This window comes from Cynocephalus volans, chromosome 9 (genome assembly GCF_027409185.1).
Source record: "Cynocephalus volans isolate mCynVol1 chromosome 9, mCynVol1.pri, whole genome shotgun sequence".
In the NCBI taxonomy this organism is placed as follows: domain Eukaryota; kingdom Metazoa; phylum Chordata; class Mammalia; order Dermoptera; family Cynocephalidae; genus Cynocephalus; species Cynocephalus volans.
In genome coordinates this window covers 2,925,611-2,946,356 of record NC_084468.1, presented here as the reverse complement: position 1 = coordinate 2,946,356, position 20,746 = coordinate 2,925,611, and the positions used below count along the sequence as shown (strand labels likewise).

Genomic DNA, 20,746 nt, shown 5'->3' with positions numbered 1-20,746 from the left:
TTTAATATCAAATAGGTGTAAAAATACTCAGAGTAATTTAAGTCGGCATAAAGTTCTCAATGTTGCTCACGACTGGGATAATGGTTTACCTAAAAATCCTTCTGCTGCCCTCGAACACTGTTAGGTGACTATTGAGAGCAAAATGTTCCCATTTGTAAATAAGGAAGCAGTGAGAGAATTTTAGGAACAGGTGCAAGATCCAAACGAAGTATCGTTAGCTACAGAACCAGAGCTCCTGCTCTGTGGGGAGCTCTCTTCTCCTTTGGTACACAATCTTGCTATTCATGGACCTCAATCACAGTTCAAAACAAGAAATGTGAACTTGTAGTTTAGCATTTTAAATTCCCTGTCAGTCAGGAGAAGTGACCTCATGCCAGACTCGGCATGACCACAGGCTCCTGCAGCAGGCAGGGCAGGGCCAGGCCAGGGCACGCTTGTAGCTGGGAGCCGCAGTAGAGCCTGCTGAGCAGCAGGAGCACGGCTACCTGCTGGCTGAAGCCGTGGGCGACCTGCTAACGGGGTCCGCATCACTCATGCATTCCTGGATGTTGGTGGGCCCACAAAACTCACTGAAGAGGGTCGCAGAAGAGGCCAAGAAAAAGCCAGCCCTCCCATACTGCAAGTCCCACAACAACCCCATGGGCACACGACCAGGACTAGCCCTTCTACAGAAAGGGACACTGAGGCGAGGAGGGGCGGAGCAATTACTCAGGGTCTCAGTAGAGCAGGAGTAGAGGGCACATCTGGAGGCCAGCCAGGCCTGTCCCCACCTGGCACTTTTCTGGACTCTAGGATGAACCTGCTGGGAGAGGGCAGTCGGGGAGACAGGAGGCTCCAGGCCCCTCAGAGCTGGTGACATAAATAACTTAATAGTCTCTTGTTCACCTCAAAGTCCTAGGATGTTCTGACATCGGTCTCAGAGGAAATCAAAACCCTAAAAATACCTGAAGCCCAAGCTCCAATGACATTGATAAGGAACGGAGGAGAACGCAAGGCCAGAGCTGCCCTGAAGCCCGGGCCCTGGGCTGAGCACAGAGTGCAGCATGGGTCGCTTGCCAGGCCACAAATGCCCTCCGGGGACAGGCATAGAGAAAGGACAGGAGACCGCCCGGCCCACGCCCTCTGTCCTTCTGCCTCAAACACACTTTTCTTCCGAACCTTCATTCACATAGTAATGGAGGGCACCAGCTCGAACATGCCAGATTTAATTTCTAAATCCCTGAGTGCCGATGAGAATTAGGAAATTTACCAGAGATAATGCACCTGAGCCATGAGCACAGCGCGGGCAGGTGTGTACTGAGGGGTCACAGCACGGGCAGGCGTGTACTGAGGGGTCACAGCACAGCAGGGACAGGCGTGTACTGAGGGGTCACAGCACAGCACGGGCAGGCGTGTACTGAGGGGTCACGGCACCGAGCAGGCAGGCGTGTACTGAGGGGACACAGCACGGGCAGGCGTGTACTGAGGGGTCACGGCACAGCACGGGCAGGCGTGTACTAAGGGGTCACGGCACAGCACGGGCAGGCGTGTACTGAAGGGTCACGGCACCAAGCAGGCAGGCGTGTACTGAGGGGACACGGCACAGCAGGGGCAGGCGTGTACTGACAGGCCATGGCACAGCACGGGCAGGCGTGTACTGAGGGGTCACGGCACAGCACGGGCAGGCGTGTACTGAGGGGACACAGCACAGCACGGGCAGGCGTGTACCGAGGGGACACAGCACAGCACGGGCAGACGTGTACTGAAGGGTCACGGCACCGAGCAGGCAGGCGTGTACTGAGGGGACACGGCACAGCAGGGGCAGGCGTGTACCGAGGGGACACAGCACAGCACGGGCAGGCGTGTACCGAGGGGACACAGCACAGCACGGGCAGGCGTGTACTGAGGGGTCACGGCACCGAGCAGGCAGGCGTGTACTGAGGGGACACGGCACAGCAGGAGCAGGCGTGTACTGACGGGCCATGGCACAGCACGGGCAGGCGTGTACTGAGGGGACACGGCACAGCAGGGGCAGGCGTGTACCGAGGGGACACGGCACAGCATGGGCAGGCGTGTACCAAGGGGACACAGCACAGCACGGGCAGGTGTGTACTGAGGGGACACGGCACGGGCAGGCATGTACTGAGGGGACACGGCACGGGCAGGCGTGCAGTAAGATGGCCTTCAGCTCTGTGTTGTCTGATCAGTTGCAAATGGGGGGGGCAGGTCAGAGTTTGTTTGTTTCTCATTTTGTTTTTTCTGGAGAAAAACCATGTCACACGTTAATCCTTTTTCAAATGACCAGGTACAACTGAAGAATGATCACTTCCCCTCAAGAGAAGGAGAAGACGGAACCCAAAGGCCATGTCCTCTGACGTAGGGAGGAACACAGTGCGAGGGTGAGCCCCAGCTCCTTCCTGGAGAACACGGAGGCCACCAAGACGAGCCGCCTGTGACAGGCTGCTTCCTGGTGCAGTGACACTCACCAGCCGCACCAGCAGGCTGCTCAGGTCCAGGCCGTACTTGGCCACCACAGGCCGCAGCACCTCCGTCACAGGCTTGGTGGGCTTGGCCTTGAGTCCCACTGACCGGTTAATAGGAACGAGGTCCAGCCTGGAGGGCATGAAAACATTGACCACACACACATGGCTCTTCAGTAGGAGACTGGCCCCAAGGGCAGACCACAGCCCCACAGTGCGCGCGGCGCTTCACGCCTGCTGTGCCGCACCGTTTGGCCCAGCCTCTGGTCGCTCAGCTCCTTTCTCCTGTGAGCAGATGACGGTCTGCAGGGATGTTCCCATATGCATGGCTGGGCTGAGCCACGATGTGGACATCATCCTTCACAGGCAGGAAGAGCCCTGCAGGGCGGTCTGACCCCCCACATGGGGTGCCTAGCTCCTGCCTCCCTCCCTGCTGTGGGACAGGAAGGAAGAGTGCCCCTCTAGCTCAGGGGTTCGTGGGAGCTGCCTCATGTCTGCCATCCCCCACCCCCTGTGCCCTGTTGCCAAGCTCCTGACAGGGGTGTTGGGATGCCTGCCACCTACTCTGTAAGGGAGAGAACAGCAGGGTTGCTGGGAGCAGAGTGCAGAGGCTCTGGGAGGCTCTCGGAAACCTTACACAAATGGAGACTGCATTTTTCTCTTACCGAAACAAAGCACGCTTTTCTAGGCGCAGATCCCTTGACTCCAAGATGCTGCTGTCCTGATGCAGCACTAGAGGCTTCGGAACAAAAAGACTGGAATTAAAGCAGGAACAAGCAAGCACCCTCGGAGTGCAGAGCAATGTGCAGGGTGCGCAGAGCCATGCGGAACAGAAGAGACAGCTGTGGCTCTCTCAACACCAGCCTGGTGTTAGCATGCAAACTGCTGCCAACAGCACAGAGTGACTAGAGGGCCCGCCCCCAACGCAGTGCTCATGTGGGGAGCGCAGGATGGCATGCTGAGGCCGACAATGCCGTGGGGAGCAGCCTCGGACAGGGGCCCAGGGACCTGTGTGAGCCCGTACCTTGTCCCCGCCCACCAGGAAGAGATCCACAGCAGCCCCATTGATGCCGTGTCGCTCGCAGAGTCCCGACAGGATCTCCTTGATGGAGAAGCCCGGCTTGACGGCCACCACACAGGACGTCCCATCTGGGAGATGGATGCAGCAGTGCTTTGCAGTCTTGTCCCTGTCAGGCACCAAGGTTCTGCAGGCCTCCGGCTGGGGAGCAGGGAGGTAAGCAGCTGTGCGGCAGCAGCATTATGGGGGTGCCGGGCCCTCCTGGAGAAGATCTGGCCAGCCCTAGCTGCACGAGCTCGGGAAAACCTACACCCCTCTCACCACCCCCATGTAGCCCCTCACGTGCTCGACCTCAGGGTCTGTCTACACAGTACTATTAGCACAAACAGTCCATCCCATCATTTTCTGTTATCACGGGGACAGCGATCACCTCTCTTGTAACTGCGGGCGCTGTTCAATCTCTTAATCTAAGCACAGCTACCAGTCCTGCTCGGGATGGCCCTTCACATGCTGTGTGCATGGTCACAACCTGGCCTCTCCAACCAGAAGCAGCCAGCTACTCCACGAGGAGGAGCCGCCTGAACATGGTACGTGGTCCTCCTGAGTCTCGTGGCTACACTATCATGTCCTGGTTAGAAGCAGCTCCCCACATGTGATTTCTAACTGAGACTCCTTCACCATCATTTCACTACCACTGTCTCTTCCTGATGGTCTGCAAGTCTCACACCCAAGCATCATTTCAGAGAACTAGTCTGCAGGGTGGTGGACTAAAGACAAAAGTGGCCTGACTACTTCCTTCCCTGTGTCCACAGTCTCCCCCTTAAGGAAGTAGTGTCCATCACAGACCTGAGGCCTTAGCTGGCAGGGTGAGGCAGGAGGGTTCATACTGGCTCTTGGGGCCTGGTCCCAGGAGGCCACATGCTCTGCTGGCCCTCTTGGTCCCTGAGACCACCGTGGGAGCAGGACCAGCCACCTGCTGGGTGACAACATGCGGTCCAGCCAGCCTCACCGCCCCCATCAACAGCTGGCCAAGGGCCAGACATGGAAGTGAGGGGACCCGGGACAGCCAGGATGGGCAGGACACCAGTGACCCACAGACACCAGTGCAGCAGTGAGTATTTGTTGGTTTAAGCCACAGAGTTGTGGGGGTGGGGAGGGCATTTTAGGCAGCAATAGCTAACTGGTACATGGTGAATCCTTACAGCTTTAAGGGCTGTTTGGTAGAAGTGAAGAAGAAATAACATTCTACATTAATTGCTGCTGGACAATTTCACATAACTAAGATGTGGGCAGCCGATACAGTCTTCCATGATCCATATCAGACCACAGTCAACACACGAGCAGGCCCTCCCCAAGCCTGCCTGGAAATGGGGGCCAGAACCAGCAGTCAGCCAGCAGGGGCAGGGTGCTGGGGAGACTGGGCGAGGCAGGACACAGGGCTCATGCCCTGGCTCCCAGCTGGGCTGGGGGTCGGGGGAGCAGCAGATGCACAAATGCAAGATCGCTGGATTAGCGGGATGCTCACACGGCGCAGCAAAGACCACACTGGATTTGCAGCGTTTGGTTTGCTCTTAGGGTGAGTTCAAAAAATGCTCACTAAATTAGAACAAAGGGATTAAGAAATAAATCCGGAGATACTTTCAGTACTCAAGGAGCACACCTCTCCCATACATGAAATACTTTCTCATGCTGTCTCAGCAACCCTGAGCTGGGGGACCACAAGGCTGGGGCCCTTGCTGGCCCGGGCCTCGTACCCCATGCTTACAAAGTGAATTTTGGGCTTTGTAAACATGGGTTTCTCATAAGAGACAGGTCGGTTCTTCCCTGTGACCTCTGGGACCAGAGGAGGGGGGCTACTCACCAGGTCTAGGCTCCCTGCAGAGGACACAGAGCCCTGGGACTCCCGGCGGCACAGGCCTCCATTGGCGTGAAGGGGGTCTTGACGGGAAATACAGGAACTCAGGTGAATTGGAAGCGGCAGCTTCAATTTTCCTCACTTAGTACAGAAATCCCATCTGTGTGGCCACAACTCCTCACCCCCACCCCCTTTAGGCTGAACAGACAGACATGAAGGACAGAAGACAGACATCCAAAAGCCCTTGCCAGGCACCACCCGCCTCACCGAGATGGAGCTGCGTCTTCCTAAGCGCAAATGCCAAGGTGAGGGTTAACCGGCCCTGCCCACCACGGAGCAGCTCCTGCCCACTCTGTCACCGCCACATCCCAGCTCCTAAGCTGTGCTGGCTCACAGCAGCAGCTCGACAGACAGCACCAGCATGCTCTTACGACACAGCATGAACAGACACAGGCCCAGGCCAGCCTGCCCCTCCCTCATTCAATCCAGAATTTTTATCTCAAGATGCAGTTTCTGGGCCTAAACGAAAACCATTCCTCTGTGGATAGCAGCAACGCTCTGGGCCAGTGGCTACTCTTTGTCCACGACTAATTCACATCTTTTTCCTTTGAAGTGCTAATGTGAACCAACAACCAACTGTAAGCTGTTGCTCATACTAACCATAACCTTAGACTAATTTAAAAATCCAAAAACTCTGACACAGAAAGGGCTTTTTAAAACATAGGCCCTACTCCCCAATCGTGCTGCTGTGTATGGTCTCTGGGGTTGGGGCATGGCCCACCTTCTCAAAGGGGGAGATTCCTAGACCCCATCTGAGGCCGAACACCTGAATTCTGGAGAGTACCCTACAATCAGGACTCTGAAAGCCCCGTCTAGATGTCTCTCTAAAGATCTGCCAGGCATGGGGACCTACTCGTATGGACAGACTGTAGAGCAGACACTCACCTCAGCTCCCAGGCACTTGAAAGCCCGGCCCCATCTCATGGCACAGAGTCCAGCCCCCAGGTGGCCTCGCTTTTCACTAAGGTGAGTTCTACAACTGCCTGCTGCCTTCACTTTGAAAAGATCACCTCACGGCACAACAAGGAGTGTAGGCCACTGTCGCGCTATGGCTAATGTTAGAATCCTGCCGATGTTGCCAGTTGTTGGGCTCTTCTACTTGCCCGTAATCCTGCCAACTGAGCCAACTGTCGAGCTAGGGCTGGGTCTGGAGCTCACAGACTCCTCAAGCCCATTCACAGACTGGGTCACGAACTCTTTACATGCCAGGCTGGGTCACCAGATCCCTCACATGCAGGTCTGTGAGCTAGGTACCCAGCAAACAGGACCTCGGAAGCCATAGGTTGGAAAGCATGGCTGCTTGTGGCGGTGGCCGCCCAAGGCAGTAATCAGCCAAGGTGGTGGCGCCGTGCAGGTGCACTAACTCCACCCACATACACACCAATTGTTTACTGAACCACCCCCAACTGGACCTGAGGTGAGGGACCTGACTAAACTATCCTATTTTCCCAACAGCTACCCAAGCTAGGCCCACCTTTAAGATCTACAGTATTTAAGAATTATATCTTTTAAAATGCTTGATATGCAAACTATGGTGTTACATTTTTTAAAAAATGTAAAGGGCACATGTGCATATACAAGTATCTAGAAAAACATATAGGGGGAAAAACAAGATGCCATCTAGGTGGACAACTGATAGAACATTTGTATTTTCTTCTTTTTACTTGATTCCAAATTTTCTACCAAAAGCACCTGTCACTTTATAGCAAGCAGCAAGCAGGAGAGGAACATGGACGCTCGGCCCACCACTGCGGGGCTGGGCCTCAGGTGCTGGCTGGAATGCACAGCATGTTCTCCGGAAGACTCGAGCCATCATGCTCCGCCCTGGCTCACCGGCCCCAAGGGCCAGGCTCCCAGACTTCGTGGCATTTCCTGTGCACTCAGGGAACCTCCTCGAGCCGCATCTCACTGCACGGCCTGCCCACAACCTACTCCCCTGCCACCCAGGACAGCAGCCCATGACGGAACAGGCCGACCCCACACACCGTTTGGATGGTCGCCGTGTTCCTTCTTCTTCTGGGACCTCCCCGTGCTCCTATTCCTTGACCAAGAGAAAAATGCTCCTTTTCGTTTCTTCTCGCTGTCCTCATCCCCCAGTTCTTCGTTCAGGGACCTTCCTGATTTCGATTTTCCACTTAACTGTCATCAAATGGAAACCTTTGTTAAAACAATTTATTTTACTGTTACATTAAATGTAAATGGAGACTGAACACTGAGCTGTTAACCCGAGTCCTCTGTGGAATGAAAGCGACCCCCCAACAGGTCGAAGGGGCAGCCCTGACAAGGCTACCGAACCACACTGAGAGCCTCCACCCTGTGGGCCTCGCATGGGACAGCTGGGACGTCCGTGTCCCTGGCACGTCTCCCACCCACTGCTGGGGAAGGAACAGACTGACACGGGCGCGTGCTCTCATTTCCCACAGAGCAGCTTCCGTCTGATGGAACGTGGCGCAGCAGCAGCCGAGGCGGGTCTCAGCAGAAGGGCACCTTTTTTGGCGTGGACACGTTGGAGTGGTCTGAGCTGATGCTGTGCTTGGAGGCCGGGCTGCTGGGCACCTGCTGCGAGTCGGGGAGAGCCCGGCCCTCCACTTCCGCCAGGATGCACTCTTGGTACAGCTGGGATTTCAGGAAGCGAGTGTAGCTATCAAACTTCATCAGATTGAAAATCTGGGGAGCAAACGCAACACGACATAGTTACAGAAGCAACTGGAGTGCTCGGCTCTGAAGGCACACGTTTTGTGGGGACCTACAGCATGAACTGGCCTCTTTTACGAGGATGCCATTTCAGCCCCTCCTCCACCCACGGGCCCCTAGAGCAGTCTCGCGTTGTCTTCCAGGGTCTCCTCTGCCTGCTTACTGTTCCTCATGACGAGCCAGCCTTGCCCCCATCACTCTTACAGTTCGCAGGCTCCGAGAGCATTCATAAAGGCAGGAAGGGTGATGTGCGGTCCTGGGACCTCTATTGTGTTGTACAAGAATGAAACCGAGAGCAACTGGAACTCTCGTGCAAGCAAGGCCTTGAAAATACTCTCCACCAATTTTATTAAGACATTATTCGTATGGCTTAGCAACAGAATAGTTTATGAAGAGGCCAGCGGAACATGTGCTCTAAACAGGATTAAATCTAGCATACGTTGTTCATCACAGTGATGTCCTAAGATTAAAGGAAGTTACATCACCACTGCTATGGATTGAATCATGTTCCCCAAACTTTCATGTATTAAAAACTTAATCCCCACTGTGATAGCATTAAGACAGTGTGTGGGAAGTCCTACTACAGACACTGAAGGTGGGGCCTGGAAGAGGTGACTGGATTGACTGTGAGGACCATGCTGTAGTGGATGGATTGATCCATTTATGGTGTAATGGTGGTCATGTGTGTGGTTCTGATGGCTTTAAAAGGAGAGCACATAAGAAACTCGCTCTCTCTAGCTCCACCATCTGCCACATGACACCCTGCATTGCTGTAGAGTCACCATCACCAAGGCCCTCACCAGATGTGTTCCCTGGACTTTGAACTCCCCAGCCTCTGAAACTGTAAGCAATAAATATTGTTTCTCTACAAATTACCCAGTCTCGGTATTTATAAGAAACGGAAATGGACTATTACAGTCTCCCATGAGTATGTGACTTTGCACAAATCCATATGTATATATACATGTAAAAGTGTAAACAGCCAGGCCATCTGTAGACAGTATACAGTTGGTCAGGACCTCTTAGATCACGGCCCTCCTGAAATCCTCAAACTCCATCTGTGTCCCTCTGAGCCAGAGCCCAGTGGGGCAAGGTAGGCTCATGCCTCTGCAGCTCTCCTGCACAATGGGTCCCACATCCCGAGCCCTAGCTGGGATTCCCCAAAAGAAGGTGAGGCACACAGAGTTACCTGGAGCTGCTGTTCCTTGAACATGTCAGGGTGAGGGGCGTTGAGAATGTCATCAGCCAGCTGAGCCTGGCTGTCGATGTTGACTGGGGTGGTGGCTTTGCTGCACAGAAATTTACTGAAAATCTCCCGGGCCCTGTAGGAAAGCTGACAGGTAAAAATGTCAGAGCAGGCATGTGGCCTGCAAGCTTCCTCCACACATGCGCTCCTACTTGTTGCATGGCTGTACTCCCATGACCAAAACAGCTCCAGGCACTGGAGACATATTGTCATGGGCCCCAATAAATATTTCTTACTTGAAGGGCAGGTCTGTGGCTCACTCGGGAGAGTGCGGTGCTGGTAACACCAAGGCCACGGGTTTGGATCCTATATAGGGATGGCCGGTTAGCTCACTGGGTGAGCGTGGTGCTGACAACACCAAGTCAAGGGTTAAGATCTCCTTACCGGTCATCTTCAAAAAAAAAAAATTTCTTACTTGAATAAATAAATCAAAGCACAAGCCAGGTTGAAATCTCACTGACTCAGCCCCTTCACAAATGTTTTAAGTGGATACTTTAGGTGTTCAGAAGACTCAGGCGCTGCTACCCCAGGAGAGGCAACTGCACATGTGCAGCACTTGTGCATGGTGGTTCACACGCCTGCTCTTAGTAAAGTGGGGCACAAGAAAGCGAAACCTCTGAGCCTAAAGAGCAGATGGGGAAGGCCTCCAGGGTGGGGGTGACCATTCATCTATTTGTGGACTGGAACCGAGGACCACAGTCCGCCTTAGAAAAGAGCAGCTGGGGACCAGGACCAGCCGGGATTCCATGTGTGGCATGGAGGAGGAGCTGCAAAAACTGATTCTTGGGAGACTCTTCTGCTTGGACTTTCTTTTAAGTTCCCCTTTAAGCACACGTTCCTTCCTCTTAATTTCAACATACTGGGTAGCAACACGTCTGCTGATGAATGTTCTGTGGCTAAAGGCATTTTACACAGACTACATTTAGGCAAAATTAAATATCATATATATTTTAAAATGTATTCTGAAAAAGAAATGACTTTTCTCAAATCATGTAAAAATATTTTTACATCAACTTTTCAGACTGTACAAGATGTTAACCACATGCTAAACTAACTGATAATGAAACCATCCTGCTCTTTAACAACCTACACTTCCAAGGCATGAAGAAATTTACCTCTTTTTTGTCATGTGCAGGAACATGATTAAAATATTCACAGGCCTGCCAGAATAAAATGTTTTCTTCACTGAATTCCTTCCTTAGAAAATCCTAGGAAAAACACCATCAATTAACATAGATAAAAGGATCAAGAAAAAATAACTTGGTAGTGACTCATTGCGGCTTGTCCTCTACTTGAGCTCTGATTATTTCTTCATTCCTACTTTTTTCTCGTTTTTACCTTCTGCAGAAACCACAAGGTTACAAGTACCTCTGGATGATTTACCCAAGGGCCTTAAAAGATAAGCTTGAAAGCTACCCAACACTTTAAGGCCACTGCTCCGCATTCACAGTTGTTTTCTTAAGAACTAAACATCTTTTTTCAACAGCGGGACTTGGCAGCAAGCACCTGGCTTCTGAGCATTGAGGAAGCTCCAGTGCTTCTTGTTTTGGAGAGCTCTCAGGCAGACAGCAGGGAGAGCCCAGAGGTCTCTCCCCAGTGGGCTGTGGAGTGGAGAGTGGGGCAGGAAGGTAGGGCTGAGAATGCGCCCTCCTCCCCCAGGCCCAAGGGTTCAGAGCAGGTGCAAGAGGATGAGAGGCCTGCAATGGTTGGCTGAGCCCATGAGGGGCTTGCGGAGCACCACCGCTTTAGGGTGAGCAACACACCCTGCTCAAGCAGCCTCAGCAACAAGTGCAGACCGCCACCCCCCAGCTGGCCTTGAGGCTCTTTCCCACTCACAGAGAAGTAGCGGACTCCGAGGGGATCCTGCAGCAGGCGCTCGAAGGACACGGCCCAGCTGGCGACCCTCCGCTCACGCAGGTGCCGGCAGCTCTGCACACTGGGGAGGCTGGCATTGCTGCTCAGGCTGTTGTTGCTCACGCAGTCCTTCAGGTCAGCGCCGGTCAACTCTGCAGGACCAGCACAGAGCGCACCTGCACCCCTGCCCTCCACTCCCACCCAGCTGGCACCCTGTCCGCCCGATGGGAGGCCCCTGGGGCACCCACGCCAAGTTGTTCTCTACAACCTGCTCAGTCAGCACAGGCACCACACACCTGCAACCTGCTCAGCATGCAGGGGACACAGGGACAGAGCTGTGAGCATGCCAAGCACGGTCTTGTATAGCTCCATACACTCATGCCCACATGCGCATGCATGCACATGCTCTCACACACACACTGTCACTCAGGCAGAGACAGGCTGTGGTCATGGAGAAGGACGGGAGAAGCACGTGGCCTTGAATAGAAGTGCACACACAGGCAGCAAGCACGAAGGACCACGGCTCCAGTGCACCCAGTGCTGGTGGCGGGGCAGGCCGAGCCCTGTGAACAGAGGCTGCAGACAAGGCACCCTCCTCAACACGGAGCGAGACGTGCGCTTTCTGCATGTGGCTACTTCTCAATACAAAGTGTTCAGGTGCAGTGTCCACATTTGAGGACTAAATCACACGTGTGAGCTCGTCAGATCATTTGTAGGTGATCCCAATGTGCAATTACATCATGACACGTACTCCAGAAGGCTTGCTCCTGAGTTATCTACAAAATGGCACTAAACAGCCATTGATTCCACTATCTTCTAAGTAAACTCTCAAAGAGAAGGGGAAGTACCCAGGACACCCCTTGTCTCCATGCTGTGAGCAGCACAGTGGGTGTCCCTGTCCCCCAGAGGGCAGCCTAGCCACCGAAGCCTGAGAGGCCGGGACACAGCCAGAGCTGCAGTTTGAAGAGCCGTCCTACATGCTGCCACAGTGAGCCACAGCACATCCCACATGGGCACCAGCCACAGATGAGGCAGGACAGGAGCCGCCACTAACTCTGTGCCGTCAGAAGGCTCTGGGATTTGGGTTTGGTCTGCTACTGCACTCTCTGTGGCAAAGCTGACTAATACAGTCACTTGACAAAATGTTTTCAGCAGCCTAATGAAAAATCATCTCAAATCTTCCTGTTTTGCCCCTCATCTGTTTCAAGCACTAAATGGCCTTGACTCATGGCGCAGTGCACAGGACAAGCCATCTGGGCTGGCCATGCTGCAAAGTCAGGGTCATAGGACTAATCTCAGTGGACTAGTTAACTGGCTCCAGCTCCGGGACAACCATTAAAATGTGTCTTATTAGCTACAAAGGACCAGTGCTGGGAGGAGACTGATCAGGGGGTCAGTGAAGCACATCAATCCCTCTAGGGACAGAGGTGATGCTAAATCTTCCAGAATAAGCCCAGGCCATAGACACTCACTGAGAGCAGCAGGCAGAGGCTGGCCGACATCCTCCATGCCTGCAACCCAGGCCGGAGCCCAAAGGGCTTCCAAGGAGGCCCCAGTGCTGACACCACTCATCCAGAGAAGAGTGGGCCTCCCAGAGAGAAGAGCAGACCTCCAGGAGAGAAGAGCGGACTTCCACAGGCCATGAGAAAACTTTTGCACCATGTGGCAACCAGAGGCCGCACTCAGCAGGAATCACTCAAAGCTCAAAAAACATTTAGATTAAAAAAGAAAGGAATAAGTCAAAGAGCAATCAAACAATTTAAAGTGCTATAGAAAAAATTAAAATAAGACTCAAAGGAAGTGATACGACAGAACCAGGAAAGCACAACTTTCCTTTTCCTTTTGGATCCACCACGCGGTACTTGCTCTTTCTGAGATAAAGCACTGGCACAGCGTCGGCCACCAGCTCTCGCTGAGGCCCAGGGGAGGCTGCGGGGGCAGGGGGATGTCACACAGGAGCTGGCTGAACTCGCCACGAGCAAACACAGGGCACACGGCCACTGTCAGGGAGCCACTCGGAGCCAGAATGAGAGGCTATGAAGCTTCCACCGAACGCAGCAACTCTGCCGTGTGACGGAACCTTCTGGAAATGCCTAGCTGAAAGAATCACAACATACAAGACTTCCCCATGTGGAAAGTGCCCCCATTTCACACGTGTGCAGGTAGAAACACACTCTCACATGTGTTCGCTTGCTCAGTCCTGCTCCTGCTGGCTCTGGGGCTGGGTTCCTCGGAGGGGCAGCTCTTTATGTGTGACATGTGTCCAGTAACTGAGCACTTAGGGGCAGAACATCACAGATATTAATTCCCCTAAATGAACATATAATCCCTACATGCTTTCCAACAGACGCTCTGTTAGGACCGGACTAGCTGAGTGTGAAAGTCCACGTGGAAGAGCAAACACGAAATAACAGAGAAACAAAACACAGAGAGCACCAAGGCAGGGCCAGCTCGACCCGACATCCCAGCATGCGACAACCCACAGTCCTCACGGTGGGATGGCAGAGCTGCTGCAGAAACAGACCCCAAAATGTTTACTTCATGATTAAGAGAGTAGGGGGCAGGGCCAGATTACATCTGAAAAATAATCAAGTTGGACCCCTCCTTTCCAACACATACCGAAATAAATCACACTTGGATCAAAGATTTAAATGTAAAAAATGAAACTGGAGAAATGCTGGAAGAAAATGCAAGATAACGTCTCGAGGTATCTGAGTGCGAAAGCCTCAGGAAGACACAAGCCGAGAGCCAGAAGTACAACATGGATACAGCAGGCAGCACAGAGATTTAAATCTGTTAGAAGCACCACATGCCAAGTCCAAAGACAAGGAACTGGGGAGAGTACACCTAACACTTCACACAGACCAAGGGCTGGTCTTTCTACGTAAGAGCACTGCACATCGGTGTAAAAGCAGTCAGTAACGCAAGCAGAGGCTGTGAGCCGTCAGCGAGGAGGAGGCCTGGATGGAGCAGGCATGTTCAGCCTCCCCTACAGTCAGCTAAACCGAATTTAAGCTAGGGGCTGGCCGTTTAGTCCGATGGTTAGAGCACGGTGTTGTAACACCAAGGTCAAGGGTCTGGACCCCCGTACTGGCCAGCCGCCAGGAAAAAAAAAAAAGCTGCGAACTGTCCTGTTGCATCTAAGTGGCTGAGATCATGTCCCTGACGGGTGGCAACAGCTATTCCGCCTGACTCCCGCCCATGGGAAACCCACACAGGACTAGAGGCCAGGTGGCGTCCAGGCTCTGCTGGGCTCCTTGAGTGCCAGGCTGCGGGGAGGTAACTGGAACAAAAAAGCAAGGGCGGTGGGGGGACGGAATTCACACACTTTCTGGGTGTGGCCTTCGGGGACTCCGGTTTCCCCAAGTGAGGGTAACGATATCTCCAGCCTTCCTGCACTTTATGTTGATAACTGAAGGTGATGCTTACAAAACATAATAATGTTTTTAAAATGCCCTGTAAAATATGAGCACTACAACACTGCTGCTCCAGACTCTTCTCAGGATGAGCAGATGTTAGCCAAGTGCAGGGAGCAGGGAAGCGTCTTCTGCAACAGGATGAGCACACGCAAGGGGCCTGTGGCAGCAGATGCACAGCACACAGCTAGCCAACACAAGGGAGAGCTGGTAGGGCCACAGGCACCCGAGCAGTGTGGCTTTTACCCCTGGGGCAGTGACAAGCACAGGAAAGGTGAGAAGGGCCTTGAGTTCCCCACAGGTCCCTCTGGCTGCCACTGGGGGCCCAGCTGAGGGGTGAAGGGGCCTGGGTGTGTGGGCAGGGCAGGTGGCACGGGGGCTGACCCACTACAAAGTATAGACAGCACAGCTGCCCCTACCCAGTGTGCTGAGGTCTGTCGTTTCTCAAGTAAAAGGTGTCTGGATTCCAACAACATTAGTACAGATGGTCCCCAACTTACAATGGTTCAGCTTACAACTTCTCGACTTGCGCTGGGTTTATCAGGACACGAGCCCACCATAAGTCGAGGCGGCTCCGTACAGTGATGTGAACCCCCTGCCTCCCTTGCTGCCAGGGCACGCAGGCTGTGGGGAGGAGAGCGGGGCCTCCCCACTGTGCAGCTACAAACTCACCAGGCCGGCCTCCCGCCCCACAGCCCCGCTCAACTACGGGCCAGCTGTGCATAGGGCCAGCTGTGCATAGGGCTGTGCTCGCTGCTCCCCCAGCGCTGGCTGCGGGAGGTGCCACGCGTTTGTGGAAGGAATGAATGAATGAATGCCGACTGAATATAAATTTCAAGTGAAAGATGATTCGTATGTTGACTAAACTCATTTTTTTTTTTTTTTTTTTGTTTGTTTGTTTGTTTTTTGTCATTTTCGTGACCGGCACTCAGCCAGTGAGTGCACCGGCCATTCTTACATAGGATCCGAACCCACGGCAGGAGCATCGCCGCGCTCCCAGCGCTGCACTCTCCCGAGTGCGCCACGGGCTCGGCCCCTAAACTCATTTTTATAAGGTTTGCCAAAAACTAAATATTTTCTAAGACTCAAAAATCAACAACTGACACTTTAAAGGTCTAATCAAAAAAGAAACTTTAACCTTTTAAAGAAAGCAAATGACTGACCGGCCCAACGCATTAGGCTCTTGTGACCACCAAGTGTCCTCACGCTGGCCTCTGCGTGTATTCTTAGGTGCATGTCAGCTCTGCCCTGGCTCTTGCAGGCATGGACGTTGTGTACAGACAGATCACACCAGTGCCTGAGCAGGCGCAGCCTCCAGTGCTGAGGAGAACTGCAGAGAGCAGACACAGGGAGGGGCCGGGGGGCGCGGGGGCTGCGTGCCCACCAGACCCTCTCTTGGGTCTAGCCCAGGTTCAGGGACCCGCTCAGGTGGGACCCTCAGGAAATGAAGAGACGAGTCACTCTAGCTGCAAATAAACCACATCCATGCAAGGGCTGGGGCCTGCTCTTGCCTGACAGCACATCAGCACTGCCGGGGTGAGCACAGCATCCTCACACAACCCCATCTATCTCCTTCGGACGACGATGCAAGGAACAGATGACTCCCCAGTAACTCCCCCCTGACAGCTGAGACCACAACCAGGATGTGGGTCTTGACTCAAGCACTAGGGACTTAGAGTGAAGGACGAGGACACAGGAGGTGAAGGAGACAGTAAAAAGATGCTCTGGGTGACTGTCTGCCTGAGGATGGGGAGGCGCCTCATGACCTGGCCCCCCAGCTCCCCAAGGGCACAGGCGGAACATGCAGGCGCACATGCCTTCCTATCTGATTCCAGCCATTTCCCTTATGACAGTCAAATCTCTAGGAACACACACGTTCTTCAAAGTGGGAAAATTAGAGACAGTTGTTAGCTACATAAAAAATGTCAATACAGAATTCCTTTAAATCATAAGATCTCCTGATGACTTTTTATGATTCTATTTGGACAAAATATGTGCACATGACTTGCAGAATACAGAAGAGCGAGGGAGGCTGGGGCAGGGGACGCTCATATGGGTCACAAAATCTTAGCAGTCTTCCTCTCAATTTGGTTCAGCACACACGGCAAGTCTTCTCCTCTTTGACACCCATTTTCAATGATGAATTTCATGATTCACAACACCTCAGTGTGCTCCGGAACTATTCTTGTCTCAGGAAAACAGTGCACCTTTATGTAAGCCTGACCTTGGACACAAAGCAGCATTTGCCTGCTTTGCAAAAGCCACAATTCCCACCTCAAACACAAGGCCAGACCATGAGGCAGTGAGACGAACACGCCAATGTGCCTGTAAGTCATTGGCCTGCTTGGAATTATCTGCCTGATTCTCCAGTGTTACATGTCTGTGGGAAACCCACACACTTGTATTGTAAGCCAGAGAAAAAAAGAAACCCATGAAACACACCCGAGTTAAATCATCACTATAGAAAACATTTCCTAGTTTCTATTACTGTCATGGGGTCTTTCTTTTCAATTGACCAGTTTGAGACAAAGAAATCCTTCCTGGTGAGAAAGTTTTTTAAAGCCTGTTTCAGATTTGCTGAAAACTCAAAAAGCCACCACATTTATATTGGTTGATTAAACATGTAGACTACATATTACAAGTTTTAAGAATACCTTAAAATTAAAAGTTTGTAGTTAATTCTGTAACACGTGGCCTTATTCCATTATTATCTCAGCAGAATATCTCATCCAAGTCAGAATGTCAAACACTTTAAATACTGGAGTCACGACTCCCAGTCGGGGTGTGGAGCTGGTCACGGCACAGGCACCCCTGCAGGGTCCTCCCACTCTGCTGACCTGATGCCCCCCCAGCAAACATACCTGAAGACTGCACAAGTCAGTCTGCCCCTGACAACCATGACAAGGAGCACGGACCGGAATGAGGGACTTTACCTGGGTAGAGCTGATAAGAGCCACTGTGATGCCATTTAACCAAATACTTCCAACCATTCACTGTAAACCACCCCTCTGAATCCATACCAGGGTCAGTCGGCACAGCCCAGGCAGCCCCGGGCAAAGGTTCGGGCCACACACCGGGACATTGTTCCTTAGCTCACGCTTCCCAGGAGGGCAAATTACTGCAGTTTCTCCAGTGATCCAGCACACAGCTTGACAAAGGCAGCTCTGCCCTGCCTGCTCTCAGGGAGAGGAAGCCAACAGGACGCGCACACAGAGCCCTGCAGAAGATGCATGCATAATTCACAGCGAAGACCTGCAGCTGCTGTTGCCAGCGGAGGTGAATTATTCAGTCAGGAAGACTCGGGCACAGGCCAAAGATGAAGCCCGGGGCCTCCTGACACGCCACCCTCCTTTGGCAGCTGGTTCTTTGCTAAGCTAGCCTTGTGGAGGAAAAATAAGTACAGGTGACTTTTTATAACATTATGAGCTTTTTAAACTCTTAGTTCCATACATGTCTAAATTAAAAGTTTTTAAATCCCATAAACACAAAACCTGTCTTTTTAAATGAGAAGGTGATCAATAAAAACTCCGTGGCATAAGGAACACATTTAGCTAGGTAAGAAGCAGCTATACCAAATGGAACCATTTTTGAATCATAAGGAGCATTTTTATGTCAACGCAAAACACGCCAAATCAATTGCAGACATTTCTGGAGACCCCGCGGTGTTCCGGAGGCCGGTGCCATGCTGTAGGGCCTGGCCCTTTGCGGAGAGAGGACACCAAGTCCATCTCGCCCAGCCGCTGCTCTTCTTGCCCACAGACTGATCCCTGCACCCATCTCTAGGGTTTTCAAGGGTTAGGAAATTTCCTACAAACACCACAGGTAAGGGCTCTGCAACTTTCTTCTGTAAAGGGCCAGGCAATAAATACTCTCAGTTTTCTGGGCCAATTACAGTCTCCGGAGCAATTTCAGAAGCAGTCTTAGCCAATTTGTAAAGGAATGGGCATGCCTGTATTCCAATAAAGCCTTATTTACCAAAATTGGCCAGGGGTTGGGTTTGACCCTGCAGCAGATTCTTGGACGGACACTGCTGCATCAACAATCACAACTTTGTGGTTCTATTAAAAAGGTATTAAACCAATTTCAACATTTCCCAAGGAAAAAAGATACACGAAAAGTGTTTAAAGATGAAGCTTGGCCTCAACTGGGCCTCCCCTGCCCTGAACGTACTTTCTGAGGCACAGGCAGACACCTCACAGAACCCATCCGAGGCGGCAGGAGGCAGGCAGCATGGATCCTGAGGCCTGGGGCCACCAGCTGGGCCTGTGTCCTGCTCTGTTCCTCTCTGGCCATGTCCTCTGGGGCCTCAGTCCCTGTGTCCGAGGCTCGCTGGGCGTTCATGGGACTGCTGTGAGGATGGCTTGAGTGAAGATGCCTAAGTCATGGGAGCCATCACTGGCCCAGCCAGCAGCGCCCAATGAGGGGGCCTGTTGGTTATGAGACCAGATGGGGGCAGGGTCCATGTCAGTGACATGCGTGAGACCCTCATTTGCACTAAAATGGCCCTTTTCTTTGGTAATTGGCACCATCCTTTTGGGGGGCAAATTTTTATTTTGATATTATTTCAAACTCGCAGAAGAGTTATAAGTATAGTGAAAGGAACCCCAATCCCTTTACTCAGATCCACCAAGGGTCTGCACTCTGCTCTGCTTGCTGTGACCTTCTGTCTCCCCACCTTCCTCCTGCTCTCTCTGAACACTCACTCCCACACACGCATGATTTTTCCCAAACAATCTGAGATCAATTTGGAGCCAGCATGCCTCTTTGCCCCTAAATATGTCAGTGTGTGTTTCCTAAGAACAAGAACATTCTCTTTTATAACCTTGTACAGTTATTAACATAGGAAATTTAACACAGTCCCTATTTCAATTTCATTAGTCATGTCCTTTACAGCTATTTTTCTTCCAATCCAGGATCGAACTCAGGATTACTTGGTTGTACTGTCTCTTCAGTATCCTTTAATCTGGGATGTTCTCAGCCTTTCTTTGTGTTTCTAGACTTTAAAGGAAGCCAGTTATTTTTTAAGACTATCCCTCCATTTGGGTTTGTTTGACGTTTCTTTGTGATCTGGCAGGAACACCCCGGAAGTGACGCTGCATCCTCCAAGGATGTGCAGGATGTCAGTTTATGGCAACGTTGGTGACATCTGCTCTGACATCTGTTAGGACACCAGGTGTTCCACTGCAGAGCTTCTGTCCCTCTCTCGTCACAGTGACATTTGTGGGGGAACTCCTCAAGACTTTGGAAACATCTGTTCCTCATCAAGCCTGTGCCACTATTTCGGTGAGCACCACCAATGACATCCCAACGCCTCCACCCGCTGTTATCAGTTCATTGTCTACATCAACGTGGACCCCACGGATCTTTGTTTTAGTCAATGGCTTACGCTCCACAGGCTCCTTCAGGCTCCACAGGCTCCACCAGGGTCCTTCTGACAAGTCCTCACCATGCGTTGCGCACAGCTTATCTTCTGGTGTGAAAGAAGATCCAGGTTCATCTTGTGCTTGCCCTGCTCCAGCCCAGGACCTAGTCCCTGCTCCAAGAAGCCCGATTCCTTTTACTGAAGAGTGGTGACAGACACCACGATCTGGACCTGCGGTTGCTCACTGCCACTGGACGGCCACTGCCTCCAGCCCTCCCCATGGATGGAGCCAGGAAATGTGGGTGCTCATGCATCTATTTCTACCTCTATACACCTATTGAAAACCGTGAGCTCATACGTTCTCACCCGCTCCTCTTCGTGCATGGAGCTCTCTCCCAGCAGTGGGGTCTGGCTCCCAGGGCCCTGAGGTACTTGTTCATCTGCTCGATCCTAGCCTACACAGAAAGAAGTTTTAGAACTTACCAACCCATACCACTGCAAAAACCAACCTACCAACTGGAGTTCCGTATTTATCCACAGTTCTCTTCCAGATAAAATTCACAGAGTGAAATGCAGTCTTAAGTGCACAGCTCACTGAGTTTTAAAATCATATCATCTACTACTTTGTGTGTGTGTATGCATGTGTGTCTGTGTCTTGCCAGTACCAGGATCGAATCCTGGACACTAGTGTTGTAACAACATGCTCTAACCAAGACAACCGGCCAGACCCATCTACTTCTTAAAGCCTGCACTTTTCACCAAAGTGAACTTGTTCACCCTTC

The 20,746-nt window shown here is 52.2% G+C and overlaps 1 protein-coding gene across 7 annotated transcripts in view; it reads right to left on the bottom strand.

Moving 5' to 3' along the window:
* RGS12 (regulator of G protein signaling 12) overlaps window positions 1-20,746 on the bottom strand; it is a 97,084-nt gene that overhangs the window by 12,626 nt on the left and 63,712 nt on the right. For all 7 annotated transcript variants that reach the window (XM_063107569.1, XM_063107571.1, XM_063107570.1 and 4 more), the window contains 9 exons: window positions 11,169-11,338; window positions 10,448-10,540; window positions 9,276-9,419; window positions 7,880-8,059; window positions 7,378-7,531; window positions 5,339-5,415; window positions 3,484-3,678; window positions 3,125-3,198; window positions 2,466-2,592 (listed from right to left, as the gene is read on the bottom strand). In XM_063107569.1, coding sequence (XP_062963639.1) covers window positions 2,466-2,592; window positions 3,125-3,198; window positions 3,484-3,678; window positions 5,339-5,415; window positions 7,378-7,531; window positions 7,880-8,059; window positions 9,276-9,419; window positions 10,448-10,540; window positions 11,169-11,338 — 1,214 coding nt within the window. The remainder of the gene's footprint in view (window positions 1-2,465; window positions 2,593-3,124; window positions 3,199-3,483; window positions 3,679-5,338; window positions 5,416-7,377; window positions 7,532-7,879; window positions 8,060-9,275; window positions 9,420-10,447; window positions 10,541-11,168; window positions 11,339-20,746) is intronic.